Source organism: Heloderma suspectum, chromosome 5 (assembly GCF_057233095.1).
Source record: "Heloderma suspectum isolate Gila_16-S chromosome 5, 16-S_ref, whole genome shotgun sequence".
NCBI classification, from domain to species: domain Eukaryota; kingdom Metazoa; phylum Chordata; class Lepidosauria; order Squamata; family Helodermatidae; genus Heloderma; species Heloderma suspectum.
Window position 1 is genome coordinate 125,745,190 of NC_139462.1, and position 14,579 is coordinate 125,759,768.

At 48.7% G+C, this 14,579-nt stretch overlaps 1 protein-coding gene across 1 annotated transcript in view; it reads left to right on the top strand.

Moving 5' to 3' along the window:
• The first annotated feature begins 2,027 nt into the window (after window positions 1-2,027).
• Window positions 2,028-14,579, top strand: part of MEIOC (meiosis specific with coiled-coil domain) — a 44,000-nt gene continuing 31,448 nt past the window's right edge. Inside the window, exons 1-5 of the mRNA XM_084859786.1 lie at window positions 2,028-2,838; window positions 3,041-3,260; window positions 7,723-7,980; window positions 11,966-12,221; window positions 13,720-13,848. Coding sequence (XP_084715912.1) covers window positions 2,028-2,838; window positions 3,041-3,260; window positions 7,723-7,980; window positions 11,966-12,221; window positions 13,720-13,848 — 1,674 coding nt within the window. The remainder of the gene's footprint in view (window positions 2,839-3,040; window positions 3,261-7,722; window positions 7,981-11,965; window positions 12,222-13,719; window positions 13,849-14,579) is intronic.

The window sequence follows — 14,579 nt, forward strand, 5'->3', positions numbered from 1 at the left end:
GGTTGGCATGTCCAGGTTTGGATGAGTTGCCAAGCCATCGTGGGTAAAACATTCCCAAAAACAAGCCATGGGTTGTTGGGGTCACGTGCTGCCCACGCATGAGCTACCCTGCAGGAATCAGTCTGAGTTAGGATGACATGACAACCCATCATGGCTTATCACCCAAGATGGGTTGCCATGTCATGCAAAATCAGTCAATGAATCACTCCTGGGCAGGTAATTAGGCAACTGGTGCTAGGGATGTATGAAAGTCACTTACCTTGAACGAAATTTGATTTGCGGTGGGGGGGAAGCGCTCCGTCCCTCCACCCCCGAATCCTGGCCGGGGGGGAAGGCGCTCCGTCCCTCCACCCCCGAATCCTGGCCGGCCGGGCTGCAAATGGCAGCGGCCATAGCCGCCGCCGTTTGCGTCCCTGCAGTCAGCCGTGATAGGCTACGTAAATGTTTACGTAGCCTATCACGGCTGAGTAAAAAAAAAACAACCCCCCCCCGCGTGTACGCAAATGGCGGCGCCCATGGTCGCTGCCATTTGCGTTCCTTATTTTGGCACGTCTAGTCTACGTAAACATTTAGACGCTACGCTATTTGCGTTCCCCTTATTTTCGCCGTAGTCTATGTAAATGTTTACGTAGACTAGATGTGCCAAAATAAGGAACGCAAATGGCGGCGCCCATGGGCGCCACCATTTGCATACGCGCGGGTTTTTTTTTTTACTCAGCTGTGATAGGCTACGTAAACATTTACGTAGCCTATCACGGTATTTTTTAAAAATCTAGCCATGATAGATAGATAAATCTTTACGTAGCCTATCACGTTTTTTTGTTGTTGTTGTTTTTGACTGGAAATGGCGGTGGCGGCAGCCAGTCGGAAGACCGGCCGCCGGAGCCGCTGCCACCAGAAGGATTCGCCCAAGGTAAGTCCCGTCCTGGGGGGGGGGGGCAGACCATTTCTCCACCAATTTTGGGGGGCCGAATGCGCTGGCATTCGGTCTCCCCGAGATTCGTGGTGAAATTCTCTGACATCCCTAACAGGTGCTGGCGTGCGCCACAGCTTAAACAAGCCACCGTGATCATGTGAACCAGGTCAATGGCTCTGTGTTACATTGTATAAGAAAGCTCTAGATAACATGAAAATGTGGGCATCTTTAAATCTTTCAGTTTTGGGGAAGAAATAGATACAGTAAAAAATAGTTTTTACCTAAATGGTAAAAACCTTATAAAATATTTCCCTTTATATACCATAAAGATGGAAAGAGTAAATAATGTTATTTATGTTTATTTGGAATGAGACAGAAATCAGGATTAGGAATAAATATGATATGTGTACATGGAAGAAAGGAAGTTTGAATGCACCCAGTGTTCAATGGTATTATGATGACAATTGATCTGGTTCAGCTAGCATTAGTGGTGAGCAACGGAGATTGTCAGGGTTGGATTGGAGCCCAGAGAGCCCCAAAGCAGTTCTGATTCTGAGGAAGCGATAGAAACCACGGGAGAGGAACCCGCGCGCTGTTCAGAGGCGCAGCCAGGGGGAGAGCCCCTCCCGGTACACATTCCTGAGAGTGATAGTGACCCTGTCACAGGGAGAGGGAGGTGCAACAGCAGTTTCTGGACACTAGGCACCGGTGCAGCATCAAGCGGGAGATGGCGGGCGCTGAGAGGAGGTGCTCAGCCCGCTTGGTGCGGCAGCAACAGCGCACACCGATGCCCCACAGGAAAGAGGTGGACTCTCTCCTCCTAGCCTATAAGTTCAGAGGTTTCCCGCCTTCCCCTCCAAACGGAGATCAACTGATGCCTAAGGTTAGAACCCCCGAGTAGGCAGCTCTCTTAAGTCTCACTCATAGGATCAAGCAAGTAGCATCTGTAAGCGTCATTAGGTTGAATGGAAATAAAGCCTTGGAAAAGAGCCCTGTTGTCTGCGTGTTGATTCTGGCTACCTGAGGATTTCAGAAGGCAGCAGGGGCGACCTCCCAACAGCTTGATCTCCAGTCCTTTTTCTTTTCCTCCTACTAATTCTGGGACAGTGCCATGGAGCAGGTTTTGACCACTCTGACGCAGGAGAACCAGGCGCTGTGTGAGCAAGTCATTCAATTGACGACTGCCGTTCAGGCCTTGCAGGCTGCTACTCAGCCCATTCCACCTCCCATTCCCCCCGATGCAAGTGCCTTGCTGGAGAAGTTTTCGGGTGAAAGAGGTCATTTTCGCAGTTTCCGTGCCCAGGCGGAGCTGTACATGCGCCTCTGGCCTGAGGATTTCCTGACGGATCAGGTTCGTGTGGGGTTTGTCATTAACCTGCTTTCCGACGTGGCGGCTAATTGGGCTTCGTCTCTTCTTCTTGCTGATGACCCCCTGCTGGGAGACTATCCAGGTTTCATGATGGCTATTGCGGAGTTTTTTGGTGATCCCCTTTGTGCACAGACAGCTACTTGGGACATTCGCCGCCTCAAGCAAGGCAATTCAGTTTCCCGTTATGCGACCGCTTTTTGCTTGCTGATACAGCTTCTACAGTGGAATGATGCCGCTCTGGTGGCTCAATTTTGGGACGATTTGAACGACGAGATCTTGGATGAGTTGGCGCGTGCGCCCCACCTGCCTACTCTGGCGCAGCTCATCCAATCCTTTTTACAGATTGACAGTCGCCTGGAGGAGCGCCGACAGGCCAGGTGGAGCTCCAGTGGCCGGGATTTCCCTCCTCCTGTTCCCCCCGCAGTTACTGCCCCCCCTACCCCCCCACTCCTGCAACGGGGGCGGAGGAGACCCCGATGCAACTGGGAGCCACCTGAGTTGTGCTGTCGCCAGAGGAGTCGGAAAGGCAGCGCGCTGAGTGTTGTTGTTTTCGGTGCGGAAAGCAGGGGCACTTTGCCAGGTCCTGTTGCTCCAAACCGATGGCCCCACTTCTTCCTCCTCCTCGCCCCCAAGCCTGACTAGACCACCCCCTAAGCCTGTTGGGGGTCTCCAGTGCGGGGGCCTGCTCCGCACCCAGGGGGCACCTTTCTTGAACCCCCCCACCCTCCCATCTGCTCCTTCCTGTACACCTCCAGCACTCCCAGTGGGGTGGAAGGAGGAGGTCCTGGCACTGGTGGACTCTGGGGCTACTACCTGTTTCATGGATGAAGATTTTGCTCGGCAGCGCAACATTCCTGCTTTACCCCTCCCTTCCCCGTTGAGGGTGGAGACCATCGACGGGCATCCCCTCTCTTCAGGAGCAGTTACTCAGATTACAGCTCCAGTCACTCTGCGTTCCCAGGCCACGTTGAGCAGGTTCAATTTCACCTGGCCAGGGTTCCTCAATACCCTATCGTGCTGGGCATCTCCTGGCTTTCTAAGCACAATACTCAGATTTCTTGGGAGCGTCGTCAAGTGCAGTTCTCTTCTCCTTACTGCTTGCAACATTGCTTCCCAGACAGGGCAGCGGCCCCAGTCCAGGCCTTAACCCTTTCCACCCCCTCCCCATCTTCCCCAAACATTTCTTCTGTTCCAGTTGTTCTCCCAGAGAAGTATGTGGCGTTCCAGGATGTTTTCGACAAGGAGGCTGACCAGCTCCCCTGCCACTGCTCCTTTGACTGTGCCATTAACCTGATCCCAGGTGCCACCATCCCAGTGGGCCGGCTGTATTCCACATCAGAGCCAGAACTTTGAGCTCTGCAGAAGTTTCTAGACACCAACCTCCGTGGGGGGTTCATTCGCCCCTCCACCTCCACCTCCCCTGCCTGCGCCCCAACGATGTTTGTTCGCAAGAACACAGGGGAGCTCAGGCTGGTGCATGACTACCGAAACCTCAACTCCATCACTATCCCGGACAAATACCCCCTCCCCCTGATCCCTGAGATGCTTGAGAGCCTGGGGCGAGCCAAGATTTTCACCAAATTGGACCCGTGTGGCGCCTACAACCTGATTCATATCAGGGAGGGGGATGAGTGGAAGACCTGTTTCGAAACCCGGTACAGGGCGTACGAATACATCCCTACTGAGTACTCCCAGCAGCTGAGTGGGCGGGAAGCTTCAGTCTGTTTCCCACCTCTCAGCTGAGCAGAGCAGAGCAAGCTGCTCCAGCTGGTCCAGGGACTACAGAAGCAAGCAAGCTCCCAGAGAGTGAGCGACAAGAGCGAGTGAACAGGGGGAGCAAACAGGAGATGGCCAGGGGAGGTCAAGTGGGAGGCCCCTAACATTTTTTCATTTTATTTTTTTTTAACTAACTTTTTTCATTTATTTGTCTTGTAACACACACTTCCACACCAGTGGGACTCTCCTTTTAACCTCTAGTGAGTAGACGAGCAAGCACAGGCTAGTCTAGAACAATCACAAAGCTAGACACAAAAAGGGAAAAGAGGCAATGGAAGGACAGGGCTCTCCAGTGGCGGTGACCTGCAAGGTGTGTGCAATGTTTGTTTTCTTGCCTGAGAACAACATGGCCTACACCTGCAACAAGTGCAAGTTGATCACGCTGCTGGAAGAAAAAGTAAGTGGACTGGAGCGGAGACTGTCGACCCTCCGAGGAATAAGAGAACACAAAAAGTTCTTGGACAGAATGGGGGAACTACAGCAGCAAAGGGAAGACCAGGAGCTTGAACAGCAACAGCAAGATGAGGCAGTGGGAAATGCTGAGGTGAAGAAAAATGGAGTAGAGGATACTCCTTGGAAAAGGGTGACAGTTAAGAGAAGAAAAACTAGACACCACTCTGCACCAGTGGAAGCAGTGGAGCTGTGGAACCGATTCCAGGTACTTGCGGATGAGACTGGAGGACAGCCTGCAGAGGAAGAATCACAGGAGAACCTACATGAGAGTGAGCAAGAGGCTGAAGGTCAGTCAAACAGAGGCGATGAAACCCAGGCATACAACAAGAGGAAGAGAAGTGTGGTGGTAGTGGGAGACTCCTTGCTGCATAGGATTGAGACCCAAGTATGTCGTGAAGACCCGTGGACTCACCAGGTATGTTGTCTCCTGGGAGGACAGATTAGAGACTTGACTGAAAGGTTGCCTGCACTCATAAAGCCCACTGACAGGTATCCCTTTCTTCTCATCCATGTGGGAACAAATGATACCGCCAAGCGGAGCTACGAAGAAATCACATCAGACTTGGAAGCTTTGGGAAGGAAACTCAAGAACTTTGGGGCCCAGATAGTTTTCTCATCCATCCTTCCAGTAGTTAGAAGAGGGATAGAAAGGGAACGAAAAATACTCCAGGTGAATGACTGGCTACGAAGGTGGTGCTGACGAGAGAGATTTGGATTCTGGGACCACGGGCTATACTTCCTGGAAGATGGGCTGTTGGCAAGGGATGGGTTGCACCTCACAAAGGATGGGAAGAATGTGTGCACAGCATGAAGAACTTCATCAGGAGGGCTTTAAACTGAATCCTATGGGGAAAGGAGATGTAATGTTGGGGGTAACAATGGACGTAGGCGCATGCACTGCAACGGAGAGAACAGCTCTGATAGCGCCCAATAATAGTCTTCAGACACATGTAGGAAGAAAGCCAGACTATGAAGCACATGGTCTTCGATGTCTATATACTAATGCCCAGAGTATGGGAAACAAACAGAACGAACTTGAACTCTTACTACAGGAGGGAAATTATGACTTGATAGGTATAACTGAGATTTGGTGGGATGACTCTCATGACTGGAATACAGCAATTGAAGGATATAACTTGTTCAAAAAGAACAGGAGGAACAGAAAGGGAGGTGGGGTTGCACTGTATGTGAAAAATATATATCTCTGCACAGAAATACAGGAGGAGGAGCTTGGTAGCCCCATCGAGAGCATCTGGGTTGAAATAAATGGAGCAAAGAATAAAAGGAACCTGGTGGTCAGAGTCTACTACCGGCCACCCAACCAAGGAGAAGACGAGGATGAAACTTTTGAAAAGCAAATAGCCAATGTTTTAAGGAAGCATGATGTAGTAGTAATGGGGGACTTCAATTTCCCTGATATTTGTTGGGAGACAAATTCTGCAAAACATGGCCCCTCCAGGAAATTCCTGACTTGTGTGGCAGATAACTTCCTCCTACAGAAAGTAGAGGAAGGAACTGGAGGATAGGCTATTCTTGACTTGAACCTAACCAACAGAGATGACTTAGTGGATCAAGTAGCAGTTAAACGAACTCTGGGGGAAAGCGACCATGTTGCACTTCTGGCAGAAGAACTCTCAGAACTACTGTCTATTCTCTTTGAGAAATCATGGAGGACGGCGGAAGTGCCAGATGACTGGAGGAGGGCTAATGTTGTCCCTATCTTCAAAAAGGGTAAAAAGGAGGAACCTGAGAACTACAGACCAGTCAGTCTGACAGCAATCCCTGGGAAAATTCTGGAGCAGATGATAAAGCAATCCATCTGGAAGCACCTTGACAACAATGCAGTGATTACTCGAAGCCAACATGGATTTGTCAAAAACAAGTCCTGTCAGACGAATCATTTTTTGATCAAGTCACCTCCCTTGTGGACCATGGGAATGCTGTAGACATAATCTACCTTGACTTCAGCAAAGCTTTCGACAAAGTGCCCCATGATATCCTGATGAGCAAACTAGCTCAAAGTGGGCTAGATGAAACAACGATCCGGTGGATCCACAGTTGGCTACAGAATCGGACTCAAAGAGTGCTTATCAATGGGACCTTCTCAAACTGGGGAGGGGGAACGAGCGGGATACCGCAGGGCTCAGTCCTGGGCCCAGTGCTCTTCAACATTTGTATTAATGACTTGGAGGAGGAGGTGCAGGGAATGCTGATCAAATTTGCAGATGACACAAAATGGGGCGGGATAGCTAATACTTTGGAAGACAGAAACAGAATTCAAAGTGATCTTGATAGACTGAAGCGCTGGGCAGAAAACAACAGAATGAAATTTAATAGGGATCAATGCCAAGTTCTGCACCTAGGAAAAAGAAACCAAATGCACAGTTACAAGATGGGGGATACATGGCTCAAGCGAGAAGGATCTTGGAATTATTGTCAATCACAAGCTGAATATGAGCCAACAATGTGATGTGGCTGCAAAAAAGGCCAATGCTCTTTTGGGCTGCATTAATAGAAGCATAGCTTCCAAATCCCGGGAAGTACTAGTTCCCCTCTACTCAGCACTGGTTAGGCCTCATCTGGAGTACTGTGTCCAGTCCTGGGCACCACACTTTAAGAAGGATGCAGACAAACTGGAGAGGGTTCAGAGGAGGGCAACAAAGATGATCAAGGGACTGGAAACAAAGCCCTATGAGGAGAGACTAAAAGAACTGGGCATGTTTAGCCTTGAGAAGAGAAGCCTGAGGGGAGATATGATAGCGCTCTTCAAGGACTTGAAAGGTTGTCACAGAGAGGAAGGCCAGCATCTCTTCTCGATCATCCCAGAGTGCAGGACACGGAAGAATGGGCTCAAGTTACAGGAAGCCAGATTCCAGCTGAACATCAGGGAAAACGTCCTGTTAGAGCAATGTGACAATGGAACAAATGACCTAGGGAGGTGGTGGGCTCTCCCACACTGAAGGCGTTCAAGACGAGGCTGGACAGCCATCTGTCAGCAATGCTCTGACTTGGATTCCTGCATTGAGCAGGGGCTTGGGCTCGATGGCCTTGTAGGCCCCTTCCAAACCTACTATTCTATGATTCTATGATTCTTTGTGAAGGCCACTGACAACCAGCAGGCTGACACCCTCTCTCGTAAGCCAGACCTCCAGCCAGGGGGTGAGGAGAGTCCCTCCCCCACTCTGATTCTCCCCCCTCCCCCCGAAAGTCTGGCGGCGGTGCCTCGCTCTTGGGAGGAGCTCCTTCGCACTGAACAAGCTCAGGATTCTTTTGTCCACGAGAAGGTGGAGGACTTGGGGCTAGCCTCTGGCCCCTCCCGCTCTACCCCCTTTTCCCTGCAAGGCGGGTTACTTTACCATTCTGGCTGGGTGTATGTGCCTTCTAAACCCCTCCGCGAAAAAGTCCTCTGTCAGTGTCACGATGCCCCCACCGCTGGGCATTTCAGCTTCGCCAAGACCTACACAGGGTGACGCGGGATTTTTGGTGGTCCCGAGTGTGTCAGGATGTCAAGACCTATGTCGCTTCCTGCATGACCTGTCAGCGGGCGGAAGTCCCCTCGGGCAAACCTGCGGGCTTACTTCACCCCCTGCCTACCCCCTTGAGTCCTTGGAAGTTGCTTTCCCTCAACTTCATCACCGACTTGACTCGCTCATGTGGTAAGAATACCATTCTGGTGGTGGTGGATTTATTTTCTAAGATGGCTCACTTCATCCCGTGTGCCGGGTTGCCCATGGCCAGGGAGACAGCAGAGCTCTTTTTGGCGCATGTTTTCCGTCTCCATGGATGGCCAGAGGGGCTCATTTCGGATAGGGGGGCCCAGTTCACAGCCCATTTCTGGAAGGAGCTACTTGGGCTACTCAATGTGTCGCTATGCCTCTGCTCACCACCCCCATACGGATGGTCAGACCAAACGCACCAATGCAACTCTCGAGCAATACTTACGCTGTTATGTAAACTACCAACAAGATCTCTGGTTTTCCCTGCTGCCTTTGGCAGAATTTGCTTATAACAATGCCTGCCATGCATCTACCTGCCAGACTCCCTTTTTTGCCAGTTTTGAGTACCATCCCAAGACCTTCCCTTCCTCGCTTGGGCCAACCTCATTGCCCGCAGCCCATGAGTTTTTAGAGGAGCTGTGCTCAGTGCACCACCTTTTATGGGACTCCATCGAACAAGCGAAAGCAGCGTACAAAGAAACTGCGGACCGGTGTCACCAGCCAGGTCCATCCCTGCAGCTGGGAGACTGGGGTTGGTTGTCCACCCGCTACCTCCCATCTCACTCTCCCACAAAAAGCTCAAGCCACGTTGCACAGGCCCTTTCCAGATTACAGCCCAGATTAACCCTGTTGCTTTTTGCCTGGCTCTTCCCCCCAAAACTTTTTGGCACCAGTATGGCACAAAGCATGGGTCTGGGGCACAGATCCACATGAATACACTGGGTTTTTACAAGGGATACCACAATAACCACTGTCAAATCACAGATCACATCTATGCCAACAGACTAAATAATAAAAATAACAGATCCTATATTTCAAGGAGCCAGCATGATGCAAAAACATGGATCTGATGCAAAAACATGGACCTGGGTATGGATCCTCTGGATTATTATAAAGGACCCCCACAAAATCACTATGAAATCACAGCTCCTTTATGTGGCCACAGACCAAGCCATAAAAATCACTGATCTTCACTGAGCCAGCATGGCATAAAAAGATGGATCTTGTGCTTGGATCCTCATGGAACCTGCAGATTTTCCCATCAAAATGAATTTCAAACCACAGATCACATTCATACACATGGGTTGTACCAAGATAACTATGGATCCATTTATTCACTGGACCACCATGGCACCAAAAAAAAAAAAAAAATGAATAGAAGGCACCACTCTCTGTTAATCTGCTTGATTCCCCACCAAAACCACTGTAAAATCAGAGTTCAAATCCATATCCACAGACTGGACTGTAAAAATCACATGTGCCGTGCTTTCCAGCACCGCCATGGCAGAAAAACCTAGATCTTAATTCCAGATCCTCAGGATTTTTACATGGGATCCCCTACCCCGCCATAAAAAACATATTTAAAGCACACATCACATCTGCACCCATGGGCTGAACCATAAAAATCACAGATCCTTTACTTCATAGTTTGGGGCCATGGATCCTCAAGGGTCCTCTAGATTTTTACATGGGATCCCCCCAAATCAAGGTCAAATCAGAGATGACATCCATGCCCAGAGATGACCCATGGAAATCACAATCTAAAATTTTCATGGTGCTAGTATGGTGCAAAACATAGATCTGAGGAGTGGATCCACATAGATCTCTTGATTGTTACATAGCATCTGTCCCAAATCACCATTAAATCACAGAATAATCCTTCTCCATGGATTGCACCCCCCACCCCAAGAGCTTTGGCTATTTGGTGGTATAGAAATATAGTAAATAAATAAAAAACATGGATCTATTGTTTCATGGCACCATCATGGCACATAAACATGCACGTAATGCACAGATCTTCATAGAACCTCATGATTTTTACAGGGAATGCTCAGTACACGGGCACTTATGTGAATTCTGATTTGATCATGGTTTTATGTAGATCCCATATAAAATTCATGAGGATCCATGCCTCGAATCCATAGTTTTGCGCCATGACTTACAGGGACGTCCTCCTCTCCATTTTATTCTCACAACAACCCTGAGAAGTAGGTAACGCTGGGAGTCAGTGACTGGCCCAAAGTGAGCTTCATGGCTGAGTGGGGACTAGAAACTGGATCGCCCAAGTCCAAGTCCATCACTCTTACCACTACGTCACAGTGGCTCTTATTAGCACATATGTTTGGATCAAGGTGTAAGTCAGCCAGTCAGCCTTGATAGGCACAGTTCAAATGAGTTTTCCAGTGAACAGGCAGGACTTTTCTCTCCACCATGCCACTGCTGACAGATTAGCCCTGGCAATCCTGGCATCACAAGATTATAGGACACTGAGGCTGTCCTCATTCCACTGATACTGCCACAATACCTGACGGAACGCTTCTCTTGACATGAACCTACCCGGACACTACAATAAACATCTGGGGCCTTTTTCCAAGTGCCTCCACCAAGGGAGGCCCAAAAGGTGGCAACAAGGGAGAGAGCCTTCTCAGTGGTGGCCCCCCTTCTCTGGAATGAGCTCCCCAGTGCGGCCTGTCTGGCACCAACACTGTCATCTTTTCAGCGCCAGGTTAAGACTGCCCTCTACGCCCAGGCATTTAATGGCATATTATGGGGCACTTATGTCAGCTGTCTTGAACAGGTCTGTTATTGAAATTGTGAACTGAAATTGTTTTAAGCTTTTTAATTGTTCTACATTTTGTATCTTAAAAAAAAATTTAGACCATATTTTATTATAATGTTGTATTCTAATATTTATAATGTTGTGGTTTTTGTATTTATTTTTATGAATTGTTGTGAACCTCCCAGAGAGCCTGGGGTACTGGGCGGTATAGAAATGAAATTAATAATACATAGAATCTATGATTTTTATGGTTCAGTCAATGGAAGCAGATGTGCTCTGTGATTTGATTGTGGTTTGGCAGGTTTTCTCTATAAAAATCATGAAGATCCGTGCCTCGGATCCATGTTTTTGCACCGTGGACATAACAAGGAGTAGCAGAGGCAGATGTGATCTGTGATGTGACTCGTGGTTTGGTGGATTTTTCCTGTAAAAATCACAAGGATCCATGTGGATCCAGGGCTCAGATCCACATTTTTGTGTGATCTGAAATTTTTATGGTTCAGTCCACGGAGGCAGATGTGCTCTGTGACTGGATGGCAATTTGGGGGATATCCACTTTACGAACCGTATGAAATCATGATTTTGATTTTGCGGATCCCACTTTTACCTAACGCAGACTCCCCTTTTACAGCTCCCCTCCTTCATGGTCAGGGGAACCAAACATTTTCCAACCGCGGAGGCCTTTGTTTTCGTTTTAGTTCAGCCTATTAAAACTCTGTTACTCAACCTGTCCTGCTCTCTGTACCCCTCCCCCGCCCCACTTCACGGATTGTATTTATACATTTATTTTTGAGCGGGAAAAGGGTTGAAACTACTCCAACCGCCTTTTGCTTATCACCGGGTGAACAAACCCATTTCCCGGCTTCTCATTGGGTAGGCGACACCGCGTCCAATCGCATGCCGGGGGTCTCCCTGTCTAAGGGAGTGGGCGGGAACAAAGAACGGAGAAGATAGGACTGGCGCGAGTACAACACAATGCATAATGAAGTCGACGCCGACGTGAGAAAAGGAGGTGACCGTATGAGTTCTTCCTGATTGGTTCATCTCTGCCGGGAGAGACAGTGACGATCACCAAGTGACGCGGCAGGGGCTCAGGAACGGAAAAGAAGAGATGTCCTAGGGCGCCCTCTATTGGTAACCCTGAGTTCCGTATCCTCGTTATTGTATGTCTTCAGACTTGAGGAGGACGTGGGGGAGGGTGCGATGGAAAATAACAGCTTTTCATTGGCTATTTTGTTATCAGCGATAGCCAATGGGATGGCAGACTTAGCAACGCCGGGGGGAGTCCCTGTGGGTCGTTTCCTTCTCTCGGGCCGCCCTTCCCCGTCTGTCAGGCCTGCTAACGGCTGCCGCGGCATCTCTTCCTCCCCGCTCCCGGCAGGACAAGTCTCGGCAGCCCCGCTCATGGCGGGGACCCCGCGGCGCCTCTCTGTGGGTCTCGGTTCCTCTTGAAGAGGGGAGCGAGAGGCGCCCTTAAACCCGTGTAGGGAAGGCGATGGGGGCGGAGCGGGGGGAGCGTTGTGCCGACAGGGCCGCGGGCTGAGGGGGCGGCGGCGGCGGCTGGAGGGGGCGAGCGGCGCGTAGAGCGGCAGGTGACGGGCCGGCGCCGCACGCCCGAGGAGGACGCAGAGCGCGCGCGGATGGGAGAGGCTATTGGGAAGGGCGCCGCTGCACGGAAAGAAGGTGGGGTGGGTAGGAAATGTCAGAAAACGGAGAGCGACTGAAAGGGAGTGAAGCCGTGAGGGCTGCTTTTGAGGCTACCGGACTTTCAAGGGTGCTTCCCGGCGAGGCTTTCATTTCGCCATCACGCAGCTCCATTCACGGAATCTTACGGGGGTCCAGACGACTCGTCTTCTTCCTGAGACCCTCCTGTGCTTCGTACCGCTTCATGTCTTTTTTCTTGCCATGGAATAGCTATTAAGAAAGAAAAGATGGAATTGGCGCACATTGCGTTCTGGTTGTTAGCTCTAGGACCCAAGGTATGGGAAAGCGAATGAGGCAAAGCACCAAGTCAGAGAGAAGAGATAAATAGGGGAAAGTATAACGACTAGAAGAAAAGGGAAAGAAGCATAAAGAATAGAAGAACTTGGGTTGCTTTCCGATCTGTCTGGCCTAGCAGTACTAATCAGAAGGTATTATGCAGAAATTCCATCTTTTTTTCTTTAACGGATTTTCTGCCATAAGGAAAAAGACAAAAGAAGTGGTGGGACAACACAGCTGGGTTACAAGTGCAAGATGTCATTGTCTGGACCCCTTGTACAGGGTCATGAAGGAGGCAGGGCGATGGCACTATAAAAGCCTCATCTGGAATAAACTTGTCATGGGCTGTGAAGTCTAAGCAAGAAAACACAGGTAGAAGATGAAGACAGAGTGTAAAAGCAGGGGAAGTGACTATACTGGTTTACCGTACGACTGGGATACCAGAATTTTTGGTTGTGTTGAACTAACTGTTTGCCTATTCAGGCTTTCTCTCAGTCTGCCCTCCACTTCTGTCGTTCCTTTGTGGGAAATGTTTGGCTCAAGTGACTTTGGTCTGTATTCAGTGCTATAAATGCATATTTGAATAAAACCTGGATTTTTTTAAAAAGCGTGATTCACTTTGCTATCAGCCACCTCAGCCCTTGTGAACTTGACAACTTTCTGCTCACAATCTAGCACAAGAGTTGGCCCAGATGTTGGAAGATACAAAAGCCACTGTGGAATTCTCTATTCACGTACATTACTTTGCCATAAGTCCTCAATATGAGGAAGAAATTGGGGATTGTGTGTGTGTGTGTGTGTGTTTTAAACTCCCTGAAACTTAGCATAGTGGAGTGTGTAGGCAAACCTAAGAACTAAAAAAAAAAAAGAGAAGGGATCAGTATAAAGTAAACAATCTAGATGTGGGTTTGACTTTGTTTGTCTTTCTACTTTTATTGTTTTGTCTCAGCCTAAAGTAGCTTTCAGAGGCACCAGCAGCCATTGGAATAGTTCAGAGTCCAGTGGAAGACTGACGGATGTGTTCAATAACGTTATCATGACAGGTTGCAGCTCCTTCTATGATTGCTACAAATTGCAGGTTCAGTCAGTTTTTTTTTACTAGAGATAATTTTCCTTCAGAAATACATTAGACAGTAAGCGTAATTAAGCATTGTGTGGCAGTAGTATGGTTTTATTTGATTATACTGACTTCATAATAAACATTGTATTTGAAATGCAATAGCAATTGTTCTCATGTGATTTCTGTACCTGAGTGACAACAGGTTAATATCTAAAGTAAGTATCACACTTTGGATCCGTTTGCACACTTAGTATTCTGGCTGTATTGCTCCTGCCTTGCTCTACATCTGCATCATATGCTGCTAGAAAGCAGCTATCTGCATAGAGTCTATCACATCCTGAAGAGCTAGGAAGGATTGGAATTGGATGAAACACTTTCCCTCTAATCTGCCACTTTTTTACGTGTTTTGTTCTTATGTGCTGTTACTCCACTTCTAGGAGAGCTATATGAGAATTCAACATACCTGAATTTTAACTTAAACATACTTGCTTGGCATGTACAAAAACAAATATAATAACTTAGATAAACAATCACGGGCATATGCCTGTTCCTGTGCTTGAATGGGAGATAGCTCTATTGATGTGTTACTTCTCTAAGTTCAGACTGTATATTTGGGCTTCCAAGGTGGCCTCTCATCCAGGTTTTGTTGAGTCCCAGACTTCCTTATTTTCAAACATCTATAGAAGTAACAAATATTATCTGTGAATAGTTGTTTTGATTCCTAAATCTTCACACCTCAAGAGATACAG